Source organism: Cervus canadensis, chromosome 3 (assembly GCF_019320065.1).
Source record: "Cervus canadensis isolate Bull #8, Minnesota chromosome 3, ASM1932006v1, whole genome shotgun sequence".
NCBI classification, from domain to species: Eukaryota; Metazoa; Chordata; class Mammalia; order Artiodactyla; family Cervidae; genus Cervus; species Cervus canadensis.
In genome coordinates, this window is record NC_057388.1 from 65,349,894 (window position 1) to 65,369,585 (window position 19,692).

The following is a 19,692-nucleotide window of genomic DNA, read 5'->3' on the forward strand; positions in this document are numbered from 1 at the left end:
CAATCGGAAAACCTGGACTCACCAAAGAGTCCTTATTTTCCGGGACCGTGCAGAAATGGTCAGCACTTGCGCCGCTACCAGTGACCAAAATGGCCGCAAAGCGCTTCAGGCGCTGGATCAGGTGATGCAGCCCCAGTCCGCTCTTTCCCACCAGCCGCTCCTCCTCCCGCTCCACGTAGCGGTGGGTGTGGCCTGCCCCGAGGCTCTTTTCCGAGGCCAGGAAAACCTAGGGATTACACATGCGCAGTTAAGGCCCCTCCTGCCCTTCGGGCCTCCTCCCCGCCCCCCGCCCCCCGCCCCTCCCACCTCCCCGCCCCGAATTGCCGGGCGGGGCTGGGCCGAGAGTCCAGCAGCTGTGGCTGGGGCTTCAGTGACTTCCTTGTTATGAGCCTCGGCTTGGCAGTGTCCGGACTCTTGGCCCCGCTGTCCTTACCGGGATAGTCCGAGTCTAGATCGCAGCCGCAACCCTAGCGGGTCGGTTCCCCTTTCAGCACAGATCCTTCCCCCTCACGCCCCGAGCTCCCTAACATGCCCAACCCCAGCAGCACGTCCTCTCCCTACCCCCTCCCCGAGGAAATTAGGAACCTGTTGGCAGGTAAAAAGCGGGAAGGGGGCGGGTAACGTGGCGGGGGCGGGGGCGCGGGCGCGGGGACGGCGAGCCGGTGGGGACAGAAGCATTCGGAGTCTCTACCCTCCCGCCTGGCTCTCCCCACGCCTCCTGCCCCGTGGGAGCGGGACTGGGAGTGGGGAAGTGGGATGTGAGAATGGGAGTGGGCGTGTGTGTTGAAATTTGGTGCGAGGATGGGGGAAGCCCTTCTTGGTGGGCTTTACTAACGCGATCAGGGTATCGTGAAGATTGTGTGTGTGTGCGCGCGCGCGATCAGGGTATCGTGAGGACTGCGTGTGTGTGTGTGTGTGTCACAGAAAGAGATGGGGAAGGAAAGAGAAGTCAAAGAACTAGTTCTTTGGTCCCCTGGCCGATGGAAGAGAAAGAGATTTCTGAGCTACAGGGGTTAGGAGTTAGGCGTTATGGGACCATAGGGTTTGTCATTTCTAAAACTCCCATTTTTCTTGAACATTCAGCCCACCCATATTTGAGACTTTCAAAGGGGGCCTGACTCTCAAATGACCACTTGTCTTCAGCCTGAGGAACATGTTACAGCAAAAAAGGAAGGATGTGTTAAAGTCCAGCTTCCTGTGACGATGAATGTACAGTATTTCGTATTTGCACCCCCATCTTCCCCTTTTCAGTCTTAAGTCACCGTTTGTAGGAACTTAGGAATTAAAGATGCATTCTTTAAGGCTGTTACAAATCCACTGCTAGTTCGTTATCTAGGATGGGAGATGTGTGTTTTCGCTGGGGGCCAATAAAAACTTATATTTCTGCACAACGTAGAAAATACATCCTTTTCTGGGGTAGCAAAAATTTTACCTATCCTGATGCTCTGGAATTCTTCCCATTATTCACTTTGTCATGTGTCCATCAGAATTCTGAATATTGAATTTTGATCTAAAATTTTTAAGTATCTTTCAATATTGGTCATGAAATACTGGGTTAAAAGTTTCTCTTAGATGCCTGTGATAGAATTTGCTTATTTTAACTCTTAAAGCAATATTTAAAATGTGGCATTATATGTAGTTAGAGCACTGTGAGACTAAATCTCTTAATATGCTGTTAGAGAAAATAAAACGAATAGTGTATGAATGCAGACATGTTTTGTGAACGTGGTTGCAGTGCTATGAGTGCATTTGTGGTGGGGCAGTGTTTTACTCTAAGAGATGCCTCCTGTTAATGGGCACCATTATGGGATATACTGAAAGAACTGTAGGGGCTGAGTCAAGGCAGCTTTTATTCCATTCTATGAGAGTTTCAAGTGAGCGCTGACTTTGTTTGACTACAGTTACACGTGTGTTGTTACCATGCTGGGATTCCTTGCTTAGAATATTATTTTACCAGGTTAGAGAACTGTTGATCATAACTCTAAAAAGAGAAGTCACCATCTTCAGGATATTTTAGGTCTGAATTTTTGAATTTAAGAAGTAAAGCATAGGCCCCTGGATACATGCTTTTAAAGCTTGACAGCTCCACAGTAAACAGTTTGTAATCTGGATCCACAGGCATAATTTGCAGATAGTATGATATATAGGTTATGAGATTCTTTATTTTCTGATCCCCATGGGTTACAAGTATTTCGTGTAGCCCTTATTTGTGTAATTTAATTGAAAGCTCAGAATTAAATAATATTTAGGTTATCTGCCATTGCTAACTTCGTATATACTTTAGCCAATAATATCTGAAATTAGCATTTCAAAAATAATCTTCTTGACATTTTTAGTATTTGACATTATTGAAGTAAATCACATATTAAAACACATGAAATATTAAGAACAAATATTAAAACATTAAAGTTCCAGCAATTACAAATTTGGCTTATACTGTATTTTCAGAGGGTATTTTCAAGAGGTATGGCTATGAGGAAATATAAATGTCTATGATGAGATATACTTTAAAGAATTGAAACAAGTGAACCAGTGTTTTTCAGTTTTCTTTTTAAACTAGCCATTTGAAGAAAAATAGTTAATGTTTTATGGCTGACTTTAATTAAAATCTTTTTTTGTAGAGAAGTTTTAAAGAATAAGTGAGATCAGCAGTTTTGCTCACATTTTGTTTTATTCAAGTGTTGGACTAATAGGATATGGTTAGATTTAAAATTATTAAAACTATAGAAGAAGAGTTGGCATTGGTTTGAATTTTAAAGATATTGCTGGCTTACCTGGTTTGTTCTTTGAAACTAAGGACATGTTGGCAGTGGTGCTTGTAGTTAACAGTTGAGGGCTCTTAGAATGCAGGGCACTATGCTAGAATTCCAAGGCAGGAAAGATAAAGAACTAAACTTTTCAAGCATTTAAAATCCCTTCAGAAAGAAAGAATCAAAGTCAAAAGATATGCCTATCAAAAAAAAGTTTGGATAGCTCCCATTATGTTCTTTGTCCCGTTTATCCAAATTATTATGTCACTCAGATGTATTAAATGTTTGACATTTCAACTGCTTGATAGAGGTAGGTGCTCAAATGTATTCTTATCAATTTTTTATTATTTTCTTTCTCTTTTATTTTTCCTTTTGATTATAGTAATTTTAGTCTTTCTTTTCAATGTTTGTTCCCCCTCCTTCCTATTCCTTTGCTTAAAAACGTGCTGTAGAAATGTAAAAATCCATAGAGGTTGTCATTCTTAACTCACATTTGATGATGCGCTTTAGAAACTGGCTATATAGTTTGTAGTTATTTATATTTCCATGGAATCAGTATATTCAATGTTGAAAACCTATAGTTTTTATAAAAAGTATTGAATTATTTTCTTGTCCTATGAGTACAAAAAGATTTACAGATTTTTGTTAAAAGCACGTTGCAAACTGCCACATGCAATACAGGCAACCTTTAATTTTTTTTTTCACAGCAATGGAAGAACAAGTTTAGCTTGGATAAATAGAAACAAAGGATAATCCCAAATTTTGTCCCTATAATCTTCTCCCACGTCCAAATATTTTGACTAGGATGAACAGCAAGAATAATCTTGATTTATGTGAGTTTTTCCTCCAGGCAGGCAAGAAAGTGAGAGGAATTAACCGCCCCCCCCCCCAATCTCGTTTAATCTCCCTTTGAATACTGGTCTGTTCGAGGTTTGCAGTCTGATATTCTCATTCATTTGTATTAGGACAGCACATTTAAAAAAGAAAGCTGTAGGAAAATGCCAGTTTCTTTTTATTGAGATAGAAAATGAAACCAATGTTGAAGGAAGAAAATGGTGGTTGTCAGTATGTACTCTGAAAAAAATCAAACCCAAAACAAACAATAACGAGAGTGTGTCTGCAAAGTGATCCTGAGAGTTTGTTCACTTGGCAGTCTTGATTAGAAATATTGCATTTTCCTCTATTGGGAATTTCTAGGACATTTTTAAAAACCTTCACACATAATTGATAATCCCTTTAGGGACACTAGATAAGTAATGCAATTCAGCTGAGATAGAGGTAGACCCTTTTTTTTGAATGCTAAGAATAGTATGGTTTGATTTCTACCTTTCAAGTTCCATTTAAAATTTGGTCAACATTTTGGTTTTGTTTGTCTTCTGAGAATCATTGGTAGTGTATCTAGTGCCCCGTAACTTCCTTCTGGGGCATTGGGCAAGTACATAAAGGGAAGAGTGCCACCTACTGAGTCACCAATGGTCACCTACTTCCTTAGCACCTGGCTTTCCTACAGAGCAAGAACAAGCCTGCCCCATTTTGACAGTAATAACTAATGAGTTTAAAGTTGATAGGAGAACATTAGATCTTACAGTGAAATCAGTCCATGACACTTCTAAGATTTTCTCTTCTAGAAGTAGGAATATATGTTTGTAAATCAAGGGACGAGAAACTGGTAGTTTCTTATATGGGTCAAATAACATAGATGACTTAAGATGTGATATTAGGAAAATTATTTGCCCAGCATACAATATCCTACTTTTTCTTGGCAGGAATTTCTGATTGGCTTTTTTTTTTCATGACTTTCCTTTTAAAGTATTTTCATCTCAGATTACTAAACAAAGCTCTTGATAGTATGCTTGTATGCATAATTTTATAGCTACTCAATCCAAATTATCACTGGTTTTCTTTTAAAAAAGAAATTTAAATATACTAAAAAGGAGAAGTATAAAAATTTAAAAATTTCTAAATGAGTTTAGCTCTACTTTATCCAGCATTACTGGAAAGAAGGTAGAAACAACAGAGTGGGAAAAGCCTCTGGTGATTTGAAACACAGTTCAGTTGTCTCTCATAAATTTAAGATTAAGTGTCATATATAGGTGATAAAAGTGGCATAGGCTAGTTTTTATATACTCATTATTCACTTAGTTTGTCTTTTTCAATTAAAGCCAAGTCTATCTTTTTCATTCCACTGAGTTTACATTTCTTTTTCAATCACATGGTGAATACATTGCAATAGATGCTACCTAACAATGAATATAGTGTAAATCTCAGATTAATGTTTTATTCACTGTGGCTTCTTTGAAAATAAGATTTTGATCATTTTAAAGTGCTATTTATCAAGAGTCATCTTTTAGAGGTGAAAAATGTTCATCTGTATTCTTCAACAGTCCAGTTTCCTATCAAAATAAATCATTTAGCCTCCAAAGCCCATTTTGAAAATTTTGTCAGATGAATGGATGGTAAGACCCAGGTATGTTTTACTTATCATACTGTGAGAACTTCTTGTGCTTGCTCATGTCCCTTTTTCCATGTTTGAAAAGTCCACATTCAACCATGACCTATAAAAGTGCTTGAGTAATCAAGAGAAAGACATTTATTAGACAAATCAGTAACTTTTCAATTAGCCGTTTCCCAACTTTGGGCATTGAGCTTAACTGGTCTACATGTACCCAGTGTACATGTAGATTTTATGTTTTCATAAACATAACAGATTTTATGTTTTCACCAGTGCATGTTTGGTGAGACCATACCCTCCTTTACCAGAGATGAAAAGCTTCTCTTTTTGTTTTGGTGCCAACTTCAATTATAGGCTGGAATTCTTACCACCTTAAGTTTAGTGATAGCACCTCAATGAATACAAAGTGAAATCTGGCCCAATTCATAAAGTAGAGAAAGTTGTGGAATTAAGTAGTAAAGCTATTTGGGGTATGGGAGTATGGTTTGATTGGTTTTACACTCATTTTGTTGATATGGGGCTGAGTACATGGTAGTGGATTCACTTTAATTCTTGCCTCTCTCTTCTATACAATTCAGGCCATAACAGAGGTTTTGTGTGTGTGTCTGCACACTTGCATGCCTGCCCAGGGAGGTGAAGTATTGGCTGATTGGGGGACTAGGCAGAAGACACACCAGGTGTTATCTTTGTGACTTGTTTACACTCACCAGTCTGGAAGTCATATTCCAGGCTGTTTGCTGGTGGAGGATATGAAGGCAAGTGGTCAAAGCCTGTCTTTGTTTAAAAGTAGGAACCTGTGCTATGTACTCAGCTTGGAGAAGCTGACAGTTTATAGTCTGCAAGAATTTAAAAACGGTTATAACCTCGTGTGGTTTCACTTTTTCACTCTGTAATCAGTATGGAAATTGGTAGTAAACTGTTAGCGCGTGCGCCTGTGTGTGTGTGTATGTGTTAGATACCTGTCCTAGCCTTTGGGGCTCTAGGGGGGAGATGAGTGGCAGTTTTTCTAGGGGGTCGTATGTACAAGAAAAGAAAGAAAAAAAAAAAGGAAAATTGGAGTACCACGCGGTGTTGTGGTGTGTGTTAAGTATTTGCCTGTTAGGGATTGAGATGATTATTGAGAGTTTTCTTACTTAAACTGTTTGAGATTGCTGAGCCAAGACATGATATCATCTTTTAATTCTGTTTTCAAACCTTAACATTTATCTACAGAGCAGTCGCAAATCAGATTATTTTCAGTGGCCCTCTCCCCCGTATCTTTACAGTTAAACTAGATCAGGTTTACTCTTGACAGTGTTAAGGTGTAACAGGAGCAAAAATCACCACCACATTGGTATTCGCTGAGTAACTTTTTCCTTGATGATGACTTGGGGACAGAAGCGGATGGAGATGGGGTTAAATGCTGGTGGCTCTGACCTGCGGTCTAGGTGAGCGGCGGTGTTTAGGGGTTGACCCGCTGTTTGGGGGCGCCGGAACTGCGCTTTCTCCACGTGGCCGGGTGGGTCCCTAAGCTTCTCCTCTCCCGCGGAGTACGCGAGTGAGCCGAGATTTCCTCCTCCGAGAACGAGGAATTCTATCGAACTCACCAGGCCAAGAGGCCAACGAAGACGCAGGCTGACCTTTTCTTGTAATCTAATTACGGCTGTTCCCCGAATTACAGGCAGTCTGGAGTCAGTGAAATCTACATATTAACAGAGGGACACGACCCCTAAAGGAAGGCAGGAGAGGGCTTGCTAGTTTACCGTTTGCAAGGCTATTCAGAGCACAATAAAAAGCTTCAGATCTCTTTTCCAACCTGCCAGGGAAGTGCTTGATTCGCCTAGGACTTTTATTGCTTGCTTTTGAAATATAACCCTGGCTCTGAGCTACAAAGTCACAGATCCATCCCATTTGTCTAGCTAGGGCGCTGCCCCAAACCAGTGCTCTCTGCTCCCAGCTCTGATGGCGGGAACCCTGGGGCTTAACATTCCAAGTGTCTCGGACTGCGGAGCTCAAGCATCTTACGGTGAAGCTGGAGTAACTTCTCAGCACCCACTCTATCTTTGCGCCGTGGGAGCCGGTCGGTGTTCGGCGAAAGCCGCGGGCACGTCCACGGGGTCTCCTGTGTCTGCGAGAGGCTGGTTTAGTTCGATTTCAAAATAAATGGGCACTGTATGGATTTTCAGAAAGAAAGACAAAAAAAATTTTTTTTTTTTTTTCCAAAAACTCGAAGACCAGTTGAGTCTGTGGGCACCAACAAACTAAGAATATTTCAAGAATCACTTCCACTTTGAAGTTCTTGTTTAAAAAAAAAATAGAAAAAAAAGGGGGGGTGGGGAACCCAAAGCAGGTTCTATGCTTTTCATATCTCCTTTGTGAAGTAATCTTAAAAAATAATCAATGTTTATTAATCTTTTTTGTTGCCTTAAACCGCTTTTCTGGGATAAGTTTAGGAATAAATACACTGACTACTCTAAAAATACAGAATTTTCCTCTTGAGCAATCTCTGAAGCGCCTCCCCCTAAGAAAACAAACTGCAGATTATTCCTGAAGTCTCACACTCTTTCAACAAGTATTTCCTCATAAAATAGCATAGCCTCAATAATTTAAAAATGTTTTTTGGCACTGTTAGGAAACACTATATAGAACGTTAAGCTTTTTGTTTTCTGAGTTTTTATAGAACTGAAAAGACCTTGTAAAGGAATAACTCTTGGGCTGCAATTCGTTCTGTTATTGCTTCCGGAGATAGAAAATAGATCCCGTTTGTTTAAACTTGGATTGTATAATGAAAATGTAAAATAGGCAATTAAATACTCGTGTGGATGAGGGAATTAAAGACAAATACGGAGTGAGAGTTACATTAAGCACACTATTTACCAGTCATTATGCCAGTGATTCTCCCAAGTACTGAGTGTACTTGGAGTGAGAGGTGCTACTCCTCTTACTTCACTTTCTTAGTAGATTTATTGGAGTCATCTCAAGAAGCCAATGATTTTTTCCATTTCAGCTAATAATCTGAATGTCCAGAGGTTGCTTACTCCTCTAGGTACAAAATTTAGAGTTGGGAAGAGAGTGCTTTTTAAAAAATAAGTCTGGATGTTTTGAACTCATTTAGAGGTGTGGGTCTAATTTGCAGTGGTACTGGATTATGTCTCTGTGTCCCCCTCTTCAAAACATGGACAGCTCAAGGAAAGAGAAGCTGTGACATTTTGCTTTTGTTTTTTTAGATACTTTTAACATGTCAGTAATGGACTTCAAACCAGAGAGCTATTTAAAAAAATTATTCCAAGACTAAATTTTAATTATTTCACTTGTCATATTGATTTATTGAAAACTCACCTTTACATAATTTATTTATAAAGAGTGTGTAGAATAACAGTTTAATCAGCTTTGCTCATTGGATCAAGGTAGTTTTGTAATCAAGAATTTAAAATCAATTATAACATCTGCTTCAAATACTAGGTTTTAACTTGGTAATTATAAGTACAGTTGAAAGACTATTTGTTATAATGCTTTGAATTAATTAAATATAATATTATTGTATATTTTGATACCATCCTTTTATCAGTGTGAGTTAGGAGACAAATTAGTTAAATAAAAAGAAAATAGAACATATACACATCTCTTCAATATGAAATATGGGTGGTTTATAGGCATATCTACTGAAAAAATTTTAATGGTATCCTCTATATTAAATATCTCATTGAGATTTTAAATTCTGATTATAAAATTAAAATTGTACAGTGTTTCATGAACAATAAGAGTGGGGCTATTATAAAATCAAACCAGTAAGAATTTGATGGCATTGCACATTAGAATTAAAAAGCAGCATAAAAGTTTATTAAATTAAAAAAGAAGGCTATGTGAAATTGTGCATGAGGCCATAGAAATATGTTTTCTGTTGGTTACTATATTTTAAAATAGTGGATAAATCTATTTTTGCCACTTTTTCCTTTATTTTAATAAGTATTTCCAGGTAGTAATGCCAAGACAGGATACAGGAGCACACAAAACCACACAACTGATTATCTTTTTTATTTGAGAATAGCTGGCCAGAGTGGATGGGGCAGGTAGGAAAGAAGAGGGTTTAATTTGGAAATCTTGGCTAGAATAAGGGATTTTTTTTTTTTCCTTTAAAGCAGTTAAGCATGACATATGACTGAAAGTTGATTACACTGGGAAAAGCAGCCTTTGCCAGAGACATTAGCTTTTATTGATATAATATTGTGAATGACCTGTTCGTATAGGAACTTACAAAGTACTATAAAATAATAGTAACATATGCATGTAAACTCTGTGCTTGCTTTTATACAAGAGAATTTGTTTATGGGGCACCATAGTTGATTAAAACTTGCATATTTCTTCCTGGTTTAATGATGCCAAACATTCAAATAGCATTCGCTGTGCTAAGCATAAGTAGAACATACACATTTTATTAGCTAAGTGGTGAACAGATTTATCCAATTTAGTGTTTGAAACATACTTCAACTGTTATGCTTTGGATTGATAAATAACTGTAACAAATTGTACAGATATTAGTACTTATGGGTAGAAACAATCATTATCCTATTTGTCTTCACAAAAAAATGATTCTTTCCTATAATTTGTGTCCTTTTTCTTATATTTCATGGTTTAGATGTTGAAACATTTGTAGCAGACATACTGAGAGGGGAAAATTTATCCAAGAAAGCAAAGGAAAAGAGAGACTCCCTTGTTAAGAAGATAAAAGATGTAAAGTCTATGTAAGTCACTTACTTGCCTTTTATTACTTATTTCTTACTTAGAAGAGGTGTAATTAACATTTTAATGAAGGACTGATAATTGTGGAATTAAATTTTTTAGATTCTAATCTAATTGAAGTATTTTAAAGGACAAACTATTTCTACTATAATAATTTTTAAAAACAGACATCCTTATCATAAAACCCTTTTTTGTGAAGGCTCTTGATTATCTATTTTTCTAAGTATTTCTGCAAAATCCAACTGTTTATTTTGGTTACTTGTGAAAATATTTGGTTTCACTAATAAGGCTTAGGTAGGTTGAGAATTTTAACATGAATATGGAAAATACCTCCAGATACTCAAATGAATAAATGTAATTTAAGTTGTACATTAGCAATATATTCTAATTTTACTACCGTAACTTGAGTCTTTAAAAATACCTTTAGTATAAATTCGTTAGCCTTTTGGAATTACCATTTCAGGGTAGGAAGTAGTTTTTTTCTCTATATATTCATAGTATAAATTTTTAAATAGATTTGAATCATTGCCACTGATTAAATCTTGTTTTGATTTGTTAACCTTTATTTTAAAATATAATGTTCTTGCTTTCTTTTACAGTTATCTTCAGGAATCTCAAGACAAAGGTAAATTTTCAAGTTTTGGTAAACCTGTCATTTTTTTTTTCCCTTGCAGAGATATTCAATAGGAAAATCTGACACATGCTGAAATTTGATAGTTGGAATCAAAATTTAAATTTCAGTGTTGTATACCTAGACTTTCAAGATGAGAGTGCTAGCTCCCCCTGCTGAGAATAAAATTAAAAAGCTTATCTAGCTTTTTGATAACATCTTTTTATCAGTGTGAGTTAGGAGACAAATTAGTTAAAAACCCTGCACCGTCTTTTGATACAGAAATCTGTGTTTAACATTCTTAGGTTTTGTGGTTCTTAGAGTTCACGGTGGCAGAAAATTGTTAAGAAAGGTATATACCTGCAGTTATACATGGAAGCCTTTGGTGAGCCAGAGGGAAGATACCAACGCAACACCATTTAATCCTGTAGAGATTACTTTATAGTGGTGATGGGAGCAGGAGGGCCTGTGACTGAGTGCTCATAGATGACATTTCTAAAGGATAATTGTTTTGAAAACTATGAATTTTTGTTTGCGAATGTGAGTAAAATCTGTTTCACATGCTAGTTTTTATTATTCTTGTGTTTCTTTTGAGATGAATAAATGTATGCAGTAGACATTTTCAGAGAAGGTAATTCAGTTTCCTTTTTTGGAGATATGTGAGAGTGCTGGTAAGCTGATTGTCTTCCTTTAGATTTGAGAGACAGCTGCTGAGTGTACTGAAAACCAAGTTTAGAAAGGCGTAGGAAGTCTCCACCTTGGACGTCTTCAGTTTTGTAAGAGAAACTTGGGATGGCCCTTACTCCCATGATGCTAATTCATGGGTCATGACCTGAAGCCTGTGGATGCTGGTATGAGGGTCAAAACATGAGGTCAGTTAACTATGTGGAGCTAGGCTCTGGGTTTGGGAGGAGTCGTGTAGCATCTTCTAACTGGGGTTAGTTAGCAGATACCACAGAGTAACTCATATCTCTGCTAACTGATAAGTGAGAGAGTAATGACAGTTTCAATAAACCAAGTACTTAAGCAGACAAACCTAAAATCAAACAGTTAAAAGGAAGCCACAGTTTCTTTTCACATTGTCATCAAGATTGTTGTGATTGGAGGAAATAAGAGTTTTTTTTTTCCATGTTAAATTTTTAGACACTATTAAATAAAGGGAAGAGCAGGAAACTTCTCCTCTCCACAAATGCCTACTTATTTGTACTCTACAATGAATCCTGAACTGTGGGTTTAATCATGTTGCATTTTGCTTAGTTGAGTATAGAAAGAATGCATTTATGCATTTTAATTATGATAACTTTTATACAAAGCACTGTTTATAGGGGAATATTACATGTCAGATTCTGCCTTTTTTCTTAAAACACACATTTTGTTCTAGTGACTGTTGGACTCTCATTGTGATTTCATTATTTGTACATTAAACATTTTTAAGATAAGAAAATGTGAGAGTATAAAGTCATTGCAGAATTGCATATGATTTAATAATGGGATAGGAATTTTCCCTTTGGTATTCTAATTTAGGACTTGTTCAGGTGTGTGGATATTAAAATTACATTACTGAGATACATTCTTTGTCTCTAAAGAGAATGGAGGTTTATATAGTATTTGATAAAAATTGAAAAATGAGCCTAGAATACAAGTTCAAATAACACAGAATTCAGAGATTCCCCATAATCGTTTTCCTCTGAATAAGTCATTTGTAGTTCAGTACTGCTGTATTGACTTAACTAATCACCAAGAGTGCCTGTTCAAAAGTAAGCCTGTGGATAAATTAGCTCTATACCTTGGAGAAATATGAGAAGCCAAGTAATTTTATGCCATTCTACCCTTAAAGTATAATTCAGCTGTTCTAAAAAGACTACTCATGTCGTTTGTTAGAAATATTATAGGGATGTTAGTACAGGCTTAGTTGTTGAATAAGCAGTTGTTCAAAATACATCTTTTTTTTAAAAAATAAGAATTTATTAATAGATCCTATATTGAATAAATTTAGTTCATCTAAATATATTTTGATAATGCTGCTTTTCTTCTTTTTCCTTACATTTTCTTCTTGGAGTTTTTGGAATGTCTTTATCCAAGGAGACCTGGGCAGAATTCCTTTCGGCTGTTTCCTCTCTCTCAGGTCAATATGGGGTCACAGTGAAGTGACCAGAGGCTGTTTTCCTCCTTTTTACCTTTATATTCCTATTTGTTTCAAGTACTGTTTTTTACATGATGGTTAAGTACCATTTTAATAATATTGGGAGAAAAAAGGACCTGGAAGAGCATTCTTAAATAAAGTGAATTAATTCACATTTATTCATCTTGAATAAATGACTTGTTACTTTCTCTAATGTACACAGATGTCTGTCATCCTTCCTTGCTTTCCTCTCACATCTCTTCTTATAACCTTTAGATATTGTACGTGACATAACTATCTAACCATAGTTTTTTATTGTTAGTTGCAATATAGCCTCATAATATAAAGTGTACTCCTAAATATAGGCTTCATGCCCTAGAATTATGTTAATTTTAGGATTGTGATTGTTTTAGAATTTGTTCTCTGTCACATGATAAGGTCATAGCACTCGTAAATGTGACTTGAAATACATTACTACTTGAGTAAACAGTGTTGTTGACTGAGTATGAAATATAATTTTCTAATACATATTAGGTATATAATAAAAAAATTTACTTGTAGTTGTATCTTGTCCTTATATCAGGCTTGTTTTACTCCAGTGATGACTTTGGTATTATTATTTTCTTTACAGAATGATTAAGATAATGTGAAGATAGCTATGCATGGCACATAGTGTTCAGTATTATATTAATGTGTATTCTCAGATTCAACTTCATTATCAAGAAGATTTAGTAAATCTTGATTTATAATTCAATCTTCAAATAAACTTCAAGGAAACCATAAATTACTAAAAGAAGGGCATGCATTATTAGCATGAGACAAATATTTTCAAGAGAATATTTTTCAAATATTGATGTCTACAGCTTTAAAAAATGTGAACATATTACAGTTCCCTTTAGATGTCATAACTAAAAACACTCATTTTCTCCTTTAAAATATTTTTCCTTAAAACTATTTAGTGGATTTTGTCCTAAAACTCCATCGATGTTGAATATGAATAGATTTACTGAGAAAGCAACTTCCTTTGACCTCATTGGTATTATTAAGTTTATTAATAAACTGCTTTTTTGAGTAACAAGGTGGTTAGGTAAGAAGGGACCCATTTTAGTTGGTTCTGATGGAATCCTTGAGAGCAGCAGAAAAGTCATTTTGGATCATGTTAAATTTCCTTTCTTTTACCCTTCCTAACATAGTATATGTTCTGTTGAAAGTTAGCTCCTCAGTGAAATCTGCACAAATAACTTGCAGCTCCTCCACCCCATCTCTGGCCTTATACAAATGGGTTAAGCATATTTGAGTTTGGGGGCCTATAGCAGTAGAAGTGCTTGAGGAATGGTATCCTTCCTTTAAAACTGCCTCATATTTGCATGCTATAAATTAGCCCTTGTGTGGTAGGAGAGTTGTGGAGAGAATCTTACCTGTGGTGAATCAAATCTTCCAAATTTTTAAGAGTTAAACTACAGATTCCATTAAGAAGTGACAAGTTAAATGCTTAATTATGTCTATTTAGCTGTGTATTATTACTTAAGAAATTATTTTGGACACATGAACTAAGTAGAAAATTAGGAATTAATATTTTTCATTCAAATAATTTCCCCCACCGAGTTTGTCTTTCATTTTCTGTGAAAGGGAATGGTTATCATCTGAATTTTAGATATGTTATTTAGTTTAATGTTTACCTGATTGCATCTAAAACAGGACTATATTTGCTAAAACAAGCAGTAGATTGGTTAAATCACCTTTCGTAGTGGGAGAGCTCATCACTGTTCAATTGCTATTGGGCTTTTATCTCCAGGCATTTAGGAAAACATTAATTGATCATGGAGCTATGTTAAAAAGAAGGGATAATAGTGATTTGAAACCAACTATTAAAAATTTAAAAATGTTTTTCAAAGAAATATGTTGCTGTGGTACGATTAAGCCTTGATTTTGCTGTGTTGTTTAACTCGCCAGTGAAATTATAGGATGAGAAGTCTTGGATCATTGTCTTTTAGATTGTTAACTTTGTATCGTTAATTAAACTTTTGAAAGTTGTGGGATAAATCAAATGCTTTTCTAGGGAAACAAGAAACAGTATTAATGAGCAACAACCCTATAATTATCCTTCTGAGTACATAACAGGGACACATTCATGTCTTTTCTTTGCGCAATAACTTTTACAAAGAAGTATTTTTAAACTGATCATTAATTTTATGACCATAGAAATGAGATGCAAAATTTATGCTGTTGTCATTGGCACAGGCTCAAGGCACCACTGACATTATGTGTGATTGTAATAGAATGGCTGCCAACTAATGATTCTATAGACATTTCATTTGAGCAAGCTTTTCTTTTAGATGTCTGATTAGCTGTAATGCTTTCAATTATGTCTGTAAATTGTATTGGATACGTTTACCTGATGCTCATTGTTGCTTTGGAGTTCAGCTTTCTATTACACATACACAAGTTGAACATTTTCCTTTTAATTTATCGAAATCTTTGTAGGTATAGCTAACTGCAAGTACTCAGCCCCTGGGGAGAAAAAATGCTTTGTACTACTCAACAGCGACCCCTGTGTTCAATTAAGGCCCCTTATAATATAGCTGCTCTTTGTTGAGTTGAAAAAAAATTAGAGAGTCAGGGAAAAGGGGTAAATCATCACTGAACAACAGTAACATGAAGACCATTTTGAAAAATGATGTGTTTTTTCAACTTCATGCAAGTTAAAAAGGGAATAACCCTGTACAGATACCACAGAGATTCATCTTCTTTACTTTCTGAATTAAATTCAAGGGAAGCTTAAAAAGGGGGGGGGGAGGGGGCTGGGAGGGAAGAAATGAGGCCAATAGCAGTATGTAATGTATTTTTGTCTTAGATAAATATAAATGCCATAGTAATTTAAAAAACCAATCTATGAAATGAACTACAGTTCTTAGAACGGGGAAATTGAAGATAATTTCACTTTACAATCCAAACTGTTCTTTTTTTTTTTTTTAAAAAGCACAAAAACAAATATAAAACCCACAGAGGTCTTTAACATGTCAGTGACTAATTTGTGTAGAATATTCTTCCCTTATATTAAATATTATTGTATTTATAGCTTTAATAGTGATCTTTTTGCTGTGTATGTGTATATACATGGATATATACACAAAGTATACAATAGATGTTATCCAAGGGTAATAAACTAATTCTGATTTTTTTAAATTAAAAAATTTTTTAATTTCCACATAGAGTTTAATAGATTTAAGCCTGAGCACCTGAATTTTTAAAAAGATTCTTTCCATGAATCATTAGCTTTATTGTCATGTTTATATATTCTTAATAGTATAATGTGCTAACTGCTAAGTTATGGTGATGTGGTTGAAATGTCCTAATACTTTTTTTCACAGCAAGATTTATAGTTCATGATGTACCTTAGAAAATTTATAAGATAAAACTTCTTACTTTGTTAGGGATAGAAGGATACGCTAACAATCTTGAACAGTTGGGAATTTTGTGGTCTTTACAACTGTGTATCCCATGAGCTATTATTTCATGTTCAAACATATTTTTACTAGAATTTTGTGAGGTTCTGTCTTACCTCATATTTTAAATCAGACCACTCTTCATTCCATAAGAGAAATATTACAAAGAATCACTGAATGTTCTGAGAAGTACTTTGATCATCTTGAAAAAAAGATAAATTAAGATCTGAAGAAAGAGCAATATTTGTACATGTTTCTTGGAATTTTAATTGGGAAAAAGGCATTTTTTGCCTTTTGCACGTAATGGTGTGATCACTAAGGATGATAAGGTAGTCATCTCTATAGTCTGCTCTCATTGGCTTGGTGGGAGATGTCCTTATCTTTACTTCCAGGGTAGGGATGATAAATGTTGATAAAATGTCAGAATTTTAAGAAAATAGGTATGAATATTGATTTTTATTATTTTGAAAGTATTGTCTTGAAAGATGCTATTTTCTCTACCAAAATATGGTGAAAGTAGGTGCAACCCATCAGAAGGATGTCAGAGAATTACAGACATCCTTTTGGAGAGCCCAGTAGCTTTAATCTGGATCTGGCCAACAACTGTGATCTAAAAAGTGATATTGAGGCACTCGAGGGTTCCTACGGAGATTTTTCACTAACGTTTTTAGTTTTTTAGGTAATACCTCAGGCGGCTGGTTTTCTCTTGAATTTCTAACAAGTAGCTTGAATTGTTAACAAATCATTGATATGTATTAAGCATACCTTTTTCTTTCTTGTTGAATATGGATGAAGAATGAGTGATTAGGTATGGCTAGTATATAGCAAATGTTTGAATCACTCTTTTAAACAATTATTCTAAATGAGTATATGGAAAAACCCAAACCACAAGATTTTATTGTGGAGATTAAATGACTTCACCCAATCAGCCTAAGGTTTGGAAATCATCTAGAAAATTAGCTAGAATATAAAAAAATAGCGTATCACTGAATGAAAAGTTGAAAGTGTCTAGTTTGTAAATCACCTTGTCTGAATTTAAAAGATTTATATGGATTTTAAAGCAGTTTTTCTGTAAAAGATTCCTGCTCTTAAAATTGAAACTGAGTATCTTTAATTTGTTCAAGTGTAATTGTGTGATTTTTACTGAAAATGTAAAATGTTCATATGGCTTTGATTTATCAATTTCTCATCATCATTTTTCCAGTTATTGAGTAGGTAAATGGAATTAACTAGAGTTATTTTTTCTTGTGCTTGCCATGATTTTTTTTGGTTGCTCTTACTGTTATTTTGGTTTTGTTTGTTTTGGATACACACCATGTTTTAACCTGCTTCTACTATTTTATATTCATCTTTGTAGAGACCATAATAATTTTGTAACTTGTACCCTTCCTTTTGTAACAGAAAGAAGCAGTTGTATACTGACTTTCAAAAACTATTACTTTTATCTAAATTACAACAGATATACTTTAAAATAGGATCTGTTTTTACCTAGTTCAAAAAGTTTTTTTTGTTCTTCCATGAAAGTGACTGAATTTAATAGTACAATTTACCTCTTTGACAAAGTAACACTTTTTAAAGATGGCTAAATTATAAAAGACTTTTCTCTGATTCTTTTCTGTTTGTTTTTTTAAATAGTATTTTTAAATTTACTTTTTATTTTATATTGGGGTGTAGTTGATTTACAATGTTATGTTAGTTTCAGGTGTACTGCAGAGTGGTTCAGTTATAATGTGTATCCATTCTTTTATCTCTGATTCTTTTATAGGTGATGCAGAAGATGGTGAAGAATATGATGACCCTTTTGCTGGGCCTCCAGACACTATTTCATTAGCCTCAGAAAGATATGATAAAGATGATGAAGCTCCCTCTGATGGTATGTTACATTTTCCCATAGAATATACCTCTTGACACTCTTAACACAGAACAATGGAATATGTAAAGGTGGTGATCTTGTCAGAAAGCAGATATACACAGAAGCTTCAGTTAACTTACCTTTACCAGAACCTTTTAAGGAACAGAAGAGCTCTCTCTAGTGGTTTTCCTAAGTATGCAGTTCCTTCCTCTCCTAGAAAATTTTCTTTACTTGAATTTTGAGGACAGTACTTGTATCATATGATCATATAAATATTATTAGTATACTTGTTGGTTAATTTAATATTATCAGATTCTTGCTTAATTTTATTGGGCTGCTTAATGGCTTGTTGTATTATTTATTTTATAAATAATGAAAAAGGTTTTTGATCTCTTTTTTCCTGAAAACTTCATACAAAATGAGTTCATAAAATATTAAATTAATTATTCCTACATTGCCTTCTCTCATCGAGACAAGTTTTCATCAAATGCTTCTTTTATATACATTTTAATTTTTCTAATTGTCATCTAAAAATATCCCACATTATACAATAATATTATAGTATTTTGTATTAATTGAAATGGTAATAAAATTGATTCTTTATCTCTTAGTAATTTTTAAAAACTTCCAAAGTTAATGAAACTTGTTTTTACTGTAGCATGTACTTTGTTGTGCCACCCAGTTGAGTGCATCTGAACTATAGAGACCTATGAGGGTGATATATAGTTACAAATTAAGAATGCATATTGATAAATTAGCCATGCATATTAATTTGTGGCACTCAAAGTTTCACATAGACATAGAAATGAATAATGCCTTCTGCCACTATATGATGATCAAACTGTGCAGTTCCATCTCTAAATACAATTGCTGAATGAAAATATGCTTCCTGCAACAGAGCACTCCACATTTTATGTTATCCAGATTATTCCCTTTGGAAACATAAATTGCTTTTATGAGGTATAAAATTATGTCTATTGCAGAACAGGGATAAGTCAAGTACATGCATAAGTGATAAACATTCTAACCACTGATTCAGAACAACACAATCTTTTTTTTTATATTCAGAACTTTGTACAATGTGTAGCAACAATAATCATATCCATTTTGTGTTGAATTTTACATTTTGGCAAACATTTAATATCTACTTTTAAAAGGAAAGAATTTCTCTTATAGGCTCTATTTTTTAAAAAAAAATGCCTATTTCTCTTCAGTTACACTTAGTATATGAAACAGAGCATTACCCTTTCTAACTTATCTTCAAAAGCATTTCTACTAGAAAATGTTTTATCATCGATGAAGTAATATTTTCAGGCAAAACAATAAATTATTGTTTGGGTTGAACTATTTTTCAGACACATTACAATGTTTTGTTTTGCTTGTCTGTAAAATGTTAGTATACAGCAGTGAGTTTGTTTATATGTATACATGTATGAAGAATATTTATCTTATGAAAATATATATACATATACATACATACAAATATATTCATAGAATATATATGCTCAGGCTTTCTCAAAATAGCATAAATATTTTTATGTACAAGAGAGCATTATGTACCTTCTTGAAAAAATCACAACCTAAGAAATCCAACAATTAAATATCTGTGAGAGCCAGTGATTTGTTAGGAAAAGTGAATTGCTATTGTATAGTGCATTTACATGATTTTTTTTATGGGTAAATAATGTATCATATGTTTGTTTTCATAACCAGATATACAGGAAATATATTAATAGCACAA

At 34.8% G+C, this 19,692-nt stretch overlaps 1 protein-coding gene across 1 annotated transcript in view; it reads left to right on the plus strand.

The window, feature by feature from the left end:
• Positions 1–366: 366 nt before the first annotated feature.
• The window catches only part of SKAP2 (src kinase associated phosphoprotein 2), a 163,489-nt gene continuing 144,163 nt past the window's right edge, over positions 367–19,692 (plus strand). The window contains exons 1-4 of the mRNA XM_043463355.1: positions 367–595; positions 9,818–9,923; positions 10,521–10,546; positions 17,865–17,972. Of these exons, the coding sequence (XP_043319290.1) occupies positions 529–595; positions 9,818–9,923; positions 10,521–10,546; positions 17,865–17,972 (307 nt within the window). The 5' untranslated portion in view covers positions 367–528. The remainder of the gene's footprint in view (positions 596–9,817; positions 9,924–10,520; positions 10,547–17,864; positions 17,973–19,692) is intronic.